At 46.5% G+C, this 8,747-nt stretch overlaps 1 protein-coding gene across 1 annotated transcript in view; it reads left to right on the top strand.

Moving 5' to 3' along the window:
- Window positions 1-486: 486 nt before the first annotated feature.
- The window catches only part of tasora (transcription activation suppressor a), a 50,806-nt gene continuing 42,545 nt past the window's right edge, over window positions 487-8,747 (top strand). Inside the window, exon 1 of the mRNA XM_061891616.1 lies at window positions 487-907. Within this exon, the coding sequence (XP_061747600.1) occupies window positions 661-907 (247 nt within the window). The 5' untranslated portion in view covers window positions 487-660. The remainder of the gene's footprint in view (window positions 908-8,747) is intronic.

Here is an 8,747-nt window from a genome sequence, read left to right as displayed (position 1 = left end):
ACATGCACCTGGGGATATGCCCCTCCCACCTCCAAACACATGCACCTGGGGATAGGTTGATTGGCAACACTAAATTGGCCCTAGTGTGTGAATGTTGTCTGTCTATCTGTGTTGGCCCTGCGATGAGCTGGCGACTTGTCCAGGGTGTACCCTGCCTTCCGCCCGATTGTAGCTGAGATAGGCACCAGCGCCCCCCGCGACCCCAAAAAAGGGAAAAAGCGGTAGAAAATGGATGGATGGAAGAGACCTATTATACTTTAGAAATGTTGGTCTTACTTAAAAATGCACGTGTTTAGTTGTGTTCAGTGTTAAAATTACGGAAATATATTTTAAAATATTTGGCTTTTTGGCTCTCTCAGCCAAAGAGGTTCCCGACCCCTGGTCCCACATGTTCAAGTCCCAAATTGGATGACAACAACGACATCCTGGGGCAGCAAAGTAGTGTGCAGTTACTAAACTCCACCAGTAGGTGGCAGCCGCACCGTGTGTCCTCGAGCTTGTCGACTCTCCGAGAAGAAGTCGAGAGGGTCGCCAACATGGCGTCTGTTGTGTGTTTCTGTGCGTCGCTGCCCTGCTAGGAGGTAACAGCGGCGACGTCGTGCTGTTGTGGGCAGAAGCCGGGGAGAGGCAAGAGGAGTCCTCGGCGTCGGGGCTGTCGTCATGGAGTACGGCGTGGCGCGCAGGGTGTCGTGTCCCTCCAGGAGCATATCCTCGGAGTTCGGCGCTAACATTAGCATGTTGCAAGATGGCGAGCTGAAGGCGCTCCATCCTGCCAGGAAGACTCCGGGACAGACCTTGGGCAGGAGGACGCAGAGGAGCCAGTCCGCCTCGCAGCTCGTCCACAAGCGACACATGCCCATGGAGCCCGGCAAGTTCCACATCCCCAGGAAGTCCAAAGAGGAGAAAGGTGCGTGTTGGCTGGAAACTATCTAAAGGCCTACTGAAGTGAGATGTTTTTACTTAAACGGGGATAGCAGGTCCATTCTATGTGTCATACTTGATCTTTTCGCGATATTGCCATATTTTTGCTGAAAGGATTTAGTAGAGAACATCCACGATAAAGTTCGCAACTTTTGGTCGCAAATAAAAAAGCCTTGCCTGTACCGGATTTAGCAGACGATGTGCGCGTGACGTCACGGGTTGTGGAGCTCCTCACATCTGAACATTGTTTATAGTCATGGCCACCAGCAGCTAGAGCTATTCGGACCGAGAAAGCGACAATTTCCCCATTAATTGGAGCAAGGATGAAAGATTTGTGGATGATAAATAATAAATAAATGATAAATGGGTTATACTTGTATAGCGCTTTTCTACCTTCAAGGTACTCAAAGCGCTTTGACACTACTTCCACATTTACCCATTCACACACACATTCACACACTGATGGAGGGAGCTGCCATGCAAGGCGCTAACCAGCAAGGGTGAAGTGTCTTGCTCAGGACACAACAAACGTGACGAGGTTGGTACTAGCCGTAAGTGGCGCTGGGCTAATATGTCTCCTCCAACCATGAACATCACAAATACGTGTCATCATTGCGTCATCATTCCGCGGCGTTTTCATCAAGAAACTCCGCGGGAAATTTAGAATTGTAATTTAGTAAACTAAAGCGGCCGTATTGGCATGTGTTGCAATGTTAAGATTTCATCATTGATATATAAACTATCAGACTGCGTGGTCGCTAGTAGTGGCTTTCAGTAGGCCTTTAAAGAAATGAGATGTTCTTATTTAAACGGGGATAACAGGTCCATTCTATGTGTCATACTTGATCATTTCGCGATATTGCCATATTTTTGCTGAAAGGATTTAGTAGAGAACATGGACGATAAAGTTCGCAACTTTTGGTCAATAATAAAAAAGCCTTGCCTGTACCGGAAGTAGCAGACGATGTGCGCGTGACGTCACGGGTTGTGGAGCTCCTCACATCTGAACATTGTTTATAATCATGGCCACCAGCAGCTAGAGCGATTCGGACCGAGAAAGCGACAATTTCCACATTAATTGGAGCGAAGATGAAAGATTTGTCGATGATAAATAATAAATAAATGATAAATGGGTTGTACTTGTATAGCGCTTTTCTATCTTCAAGGTACTCAAAGCGCTTTGACACTACTTCCACATTTACCCATTCACACACACATTCACACACTGATGGAGGGAGCTGCCATGCAAGGCGCTAACCAGCAAGGGTGAAGTGTCTTGCTCAGGACACAACGAACGTGACGAGGTTGGTACTAGCCGTAAGTGGCGCTGGGCTAATATGTCTCCTCCAACCATTAACATCACAAACACGCGTCATCATTCCGCGGCGTTTTCATCAAGAAACTCCGCGGGAAATTTAGAATTGTAATTTAGTAAACTAAAGTGGCCGTATTGACATGTGTTGCAATTTTAAGATTTCATCATTGATATATAAACTATCAGACTGCGTGGTCGCTAGTAGTGGCTTTCAGTAGGCCTTTAAAGAAATGAGATGTTCTTATTCAAACGGGGATAGCAGGTCCATTCTATGTGTCATACTTGATCTTTTCGCAATATTGCCATATTTTTGCTGAAAGGATTTAGTAGAGAACATCCACGATAAAGTTCGCAACTTTTGGTCGCAAATAAAAAAGCCTTGCCTGTACCGGAAGTAGCAGACAATGTGTGCGTGACGTCACGGGTTGTGGAGCTCCTCACATCTGAATATTGTTTATAATCATGGCCACCAGCAGCTAGAGCTATTCGGATCGAGAAGCCGACAATTTCCCCATTAATTGGAGCAAGGATGAAAGATTCGTGGATGATAAATAGTATCATGTTAGACCCGCTCGACATCCTTGCTTTCGTCCTCTCCAAGGTTCTCATAGTCATCATTGTCACCGATGTCCCACTGGGTGTGAGTTTTCCTTGCCCTTATGTGGGCCTACCGAGGATGTCGTAGTGGTTTGTGTTGTGGTTTGTGCAGTCCTTTGAGACACTAGTGATTCAGGGCTATATAAGTAAACATTGGGTGGCAGAGGGGTTAGTGCGTCTGCCTCACAATACGAAGGTCCTGCGGTCCTGGGTTCAAATCCAGGCTCGGGATCTTTCTGTGTGGAGTTTGCATGTTCTCCCCATGAATGCGTGGGTTCCCTCCGGGTACTCCGGCTTCCTCCCACTTCCAAAGACATGCACCTGCGGATAGGTTGATTGGCAACACTAAATGGTCCCTAGTGTGTGAATGTGAGTGTGAATGTTGTCTGTCTATCTGTGTTGGCCCTGCGATGAGGTGGCGACTTGTCCAGGGTGTACCCCGCCTTCCGCCCGATTGTAGCTGAGATAGGCGCCAGCGCCCCCCGCGACCCCGAAAGGGAATAAGCGGTAAAAATGGATGGATGGATGATTGATTGATTGAAATGATAAATGTGTTGTACTTGTATAGCGCTTTTCTACCTTCAAGGTACTCAAAGCGCTTTGACACTACTTCCACATTTACCCATTCACACACACATTCACACACTGATGGAGGGAGCTGCCATGCAAGGCGCTAACCAGCACCCATCAGGAGCAGGGGTGAAGTGTCTTGCTCAGGACACAACGGACGTGACGAGGTTGGTACTAGGTGGGGATTGAACCAGGGACTCTCGGGGTTGCGCACGGCCACTCTCCCAAATGGATGAGGAAATTTAGAGTGAAGGCCTAAAAAAAAAAAAAAAGTTAAAAAAAGAAAAAGGCGAGGGCAGTGAGACCAATTCAGATGTTTTTCGACTCATTTACTTGGATAAGTCTGGGGAATCCCTTATCTGCCTATTGTGTTGCTAGTGTTTTAGTGAGTTAAATAGTACCTCAAAGTCGGAGGGGTGTGGCCATGGGTGTGTTGACGCCGGAGACTCTGAGAGAAGTCACGGCACCTGCAGGAGGATGCTGGCTACGGTGATCCCCGGTAAGAGGCGATTAATTCCACAATTTTCTCACCGAAAACTGCCGGTTGACATGTAGTCGGGATCCATGCTCGCTTGACCGCTCTGATCCATAGTAAAGCTTCACCTCCGGGAGGTTTCCCACCTCCATCTTTCTACTTTGACTTCTCCATTATTAATTGAACAAATTGCAAAAGATTCAGCAACACAGATGTCCAAAATACTGTGTGATTGCTCGATGAAAAGAGACGACTTTTAGCCGTAAGTGGTGCTGGGCTAATATGTCTCCTCCAACCATTAACGTCACAAACACGTGTCATCATCGCGTCATCATTCCGCGGCGTTTTCAACAGGAAACTCCGCGGGAAATGTAAACACCGGCTGTGTTTGTGTTGCTGCAGCCGGCCGCAATACACCGCTTCCTACCTACAGCTTTCTTCTTTGATGTCTCCGTTGTTCATTGAACAAATTGCAATAGATTCACCAACACAGATGTCCAGGGCGGCATAGCTCGGTTGGTAGAGCGGCCGTGCCAGCAACTTGAGGGTTGCAGGTTCGATTCCCGCTTCCATCATCCTAGTCACTGCCGTTGTGTCCTTGGGCAAGACACTTTACCCACCTGCTCCCAGTGCCACCCACACTGCTTTAAATGTAAAGCGCTTTGAGTCACTAGAGAAAAGCGCTATATAAATATAATTCACTTCACACTTCACTACTGTGGATTTTTGCGATTAAAAACAGACGACACAATAGTTGGCCACCATGCTGTCCCAAAATGTCCTCTACAATCCGTGACGTCACGCGCAGGCGTCATCATACCGAAACGATTTCCGCAGGATATTTCGGCGCGAAATTTAAAATTGCACTTTACTAAACTAACCCGGCCGTATTGGCATGTGTTGCAATGTTAATATTTCATCATTGATATATAAACTATCAGACTGCGTGGTCGCTAGTAGCGGCTTTCAGTAGGCCTTTAATATGGTTCACCGTCGCAGCTTAGCTTCCTTTTTCATGTTATTTCCTCCACATAATTCACACATTTGAACAGAAAACCTGCCAATGCTGGATTTGCGTGCGATGGAAGTCTGCTAACATTAGCCGCTGTGAAATTGTATTTTCTTAAAAAATAGAATAGAATGGACTTTATTGTCATTATATTTGCATATAATGAGATTAAAGACTCCAACTTAAGGTGCCGTAGTGGGAACAAATACGGGTTGAAATAAATAACACAAGAGGTAATAAAGGAAAAAAATAACAATTTAAATAAACAGACTACTATCCAATACAAATAATAAGCAATCCTGTACAATATACAAAACACTCGGCATAATAACCGTGTAATACTCTTCCATATCAGTAGGTGGCACCCAGTAGCTAATTGCGTGCTAGATGTCGGAAACAGTGGGAGGTAGTGTGCAGGTAAAAAGGTGTATAAAGCTTAGACCAACAATAAACAAAAGTTAAGTACCCCTTAGAAAAGGCCTTGAAGCTTAGGGAAGGCTATGCAGAAAACTGATGACTACAAAGTAAACAGAAACAGAATGCTGGACGACAGCAAAGACGTACTGTGGAACAAAGACGGCGTCCACAATGTACATCCGAACATGACATGACAATCAACAATGTCCCCACAAAGAAGGATAAAAACAACTGAAATATTCTTGATTGCTAAAACAAAGTAGATGCGGTAAAGAGCGCTCAAAGAAGGGCATGAAACTGCTACAGGAAAATACCAAAAAAAGAGAAAGCCACCAAAATTGGAGCGCAAGACAAGAAGTAAAACACTACACGCAGGAAAACAGCAAAAAAGTCCAAATAAGTCAGGGTGTGATGTGGCAGGTGGTGACAGTACACCTTCTTTGAGACAAGAGCTATAGTGAGGTATGTTTTAAAGTCATATCCAACAATTGTAATAACAACTTTTTACTGTCAACTGAGTTTCGTGTTTTAATGATTTCTGCAAGTGGTGTGCCTCCGCATTTTTTCATCGCAAAAAAAGGTGCCTTTGCTCAAAAAAGGTTGAAAAACACTGGTTTATGTGATCGGAAACGCCTCCCTTGTTGTTGCCATGCTCATAGATAGATAGTACTTTATGAATTCCTTGAGGAGATTTCCCTCAGGAAAATGTAAATTCCAGCAGCAGTGTACAGAATTGAGATGTGAAGTGAGTTGTATTTATATAGAGCTTTTCTCTAGTGACTCAAAGCGATTTACATAGTGAAACCCAATATTTAAGTTCTTGTGCTTGTAGCGTGAAAACAAGACAACTTTGAGTATCGTTGACACACAAAAACGTGTGCGTCCTTTATTCTCACAGAACAAACGAGAATGACTCTTACACACTCAAAAATGGCGGGAACAACAAACCTCCAACCTGGCGGCCACTTAAATGGGCCGCGCCGAATTACCTGCTCTTAACTGCATACATGTATGCACAACGGAACAACATTGTCATGTGCATAATCGAACAGTACAGTGAATAATAACAATAAAGTCAAGCAACAGGTGTGGTGAATTATGTCCGTAACTCAACCGCTACACACGTCGCCCCAGAATTCGCCATCACAAAGAAAAATAAATGGTCAATGGACAGGGGCACGAACAGGCCGACCAGACCGGGTGCGCCGGGCTGGTGCTAACGCCGGGGAGTCAACAGGGGGAATCGGAAAGGTATCTGCACAGTCCAAGGTACCGAGGGATTGCTTAGAAGTAGGGATGGACCGATTAATCGGTAACCGAATATATTTGGCCGAATATGGCAAAAAAAGCCACATTCGGCCTTCGGTGGAATGAGTTAAGGACAAGGCCGAATAGTGGTGTGTGACGCAATTTTTTGACGCGGTGACGCAATCAACCAACGTGCAGTGATGTTGGGATATGTTGTGTACCTGTATAAGTGTATGAGGTTACAAGCACACACTTATTGAGATTTAGTGGGGCCTCTGTTTACATTATTAGCCTGTTGTGTAGGCTACCTGTATAAGTGTAAGAGGTTACAAGCACACACTTAATTGAAATTTACTTGAGCCTTCTGTTTACATTATTAGCATATCTACTGTGGCTAAGCAGACTTTTGCCAAAAGGACAATTCATTTGTTGTGGGTTTATCCACTTTAATGCACTTTATTTTTTTTTGGAATGCATGTTTTGTTTGAAGGCCTAATATAAATGAAAAACTTTGTGCTTTTTTTGAAAAGCAAAGGCTACTGGATTATTAAAAGAATGACAATATTCAATAAAAAATTACTTTATTTGAAAAACATGTCTAAATATTTATTGTAGGCTATTTATGCAATATAAAAAAAATTGTGAAAAACTGCATTCAATATTCGGTATTCGGCCTTCGGCCAAGCGTTTAAATTTTATTCGGCTTCGGCCACAAATTTTCATTTCGGTGCATCCCTACTTAGAAGGATGCAAAAACTTATTATGGGGCCTAGGTAAAGCGGGCGGACGACCCCGGTGCGGGTGTACGGCTGTGGTAACCGGCTGACTAAGATCCAAGTGGGCCGCTTTCAGCCGGTCACCCGAGATCTTTTCAGACCGACCCCCAATACCCAAGAAAAAATGTTTGTCCCCGCTCTCTAGGATGCGAAACGGGCCATCGTAAGGAGGCTGAAGGGGGGCGTCGCGGAGGACAAAAACAAAAGCTGCTCTCCTTAAAGAAGTGGGAACATGAGACGGCGTAAGGCCGTTGTGAGAACTAGGGATGGGGGCAAAACCTTTGGCGGCATCAAGGAGATCACCAGCGGACCAAGGTGCCGTTGTGCTAAGAATGAAGTCACCTGAGACTCGCAGGGGCTGGCTATACACCAACTCTGCCGTGGAAGATTGCAGGTCTTCCTTGGGGGGAGTCCGAAGGCCCAGCATCACCCAAGGGAGCTTCTCTACCCAGGCGCTGTCCTTCAGGGATGCCCTAAGCGCTGCCTTAATGGATCTGTGAAATTGCTCACACGTACCATTGGCCTTTGGGTGATACGCTGTTGTGTGGTAGAGTTTCACTCCCAAGCTCTCAGCCACAGCGTGAACTGAGAGCCCCGGTCGATGATATGTCCGACGGGGTACCGAAACGGGCAACCCACGTACCAATGAACGCGCGTGCCACCTCTGCACAGGTGGCGGACATCAGAGGTACCGCCTCTGGTCAGCGGGTGGTCCTGTCGAACATCGTGAGGAGGTATGTGTAGCTGCGTGAAGATGGAAGAGGCCCGCCCAAGTCCACATAGACATGGTCAAAACGGCGCTCCGGAACCGTAAACGGTGCCAGTGGAGCCCGCGTGTGGCAGTGCACTTTTGAGCACTGGCATGCCACACAGGTGGAAACCCAGTCCCTAACGTCTTTTTTCAGTCCACGCCAGACAAATTCTGCAGCTACTAGCCGCTGGGAAGGTTACCTCCCAGGGTGAGAAAGGCCGTGGATGGAGTCGAACAAGCGCCGCCTCCAACAGGCGGGCACAAGGGGCCGTGGCCGACCGGTAACGACGTCACAAAGGAGCGTAACCCCCTGTGTCCTCAAAAGGGACCTCAGACAACCGTAACCCTGTGGTTGCAGCCTTCAGAGCTTTGATGTCAGGGTCGTCGGCCTGGTCAACTGCCATTTGAGCAAAATAGAGCCCCACATGGACAGCGCCAGCGAAGAATCTGCCTCAGCCGGAAGTAATGCAGCCACATAGGTTGGTTGGGAGGCTACAAAGAACTTATCCGCTTCCGCAGCTAGTTCGCGGCAGTCAAAAATGGCGGTGTTAGCTAAAGCAGCCCGCACCTCAGAAGATAGGAGTGTCAGGAAAAGCTGCACGAAAAGGATTCCTGGTCTGTGCTCACCTAAGAGGCTTAGCATTTTGTCAATGAGTTCAGAGGGCTTG

Source organism: Nerophis ophidion, linkage group LG02 (assembly GCF_033978795.1).
Source record: "Nerophis ophidion isolate RoL-2023_Sa linkage group LG02, RoL_Noph_v1.0, whole genome shotgun sequence".
Classification (NCBI taxonomy): Eukaryota; Metazoa; Chordata; class Actinopteri; order Syngnathiformes; family Syngnathidae; genus Nerophis; species Nerophis ophidion.
Note: the sequence above shows the minus strand (reverse complement) of the source record. Positions and strands in the feature narration are given on the sequence as shown.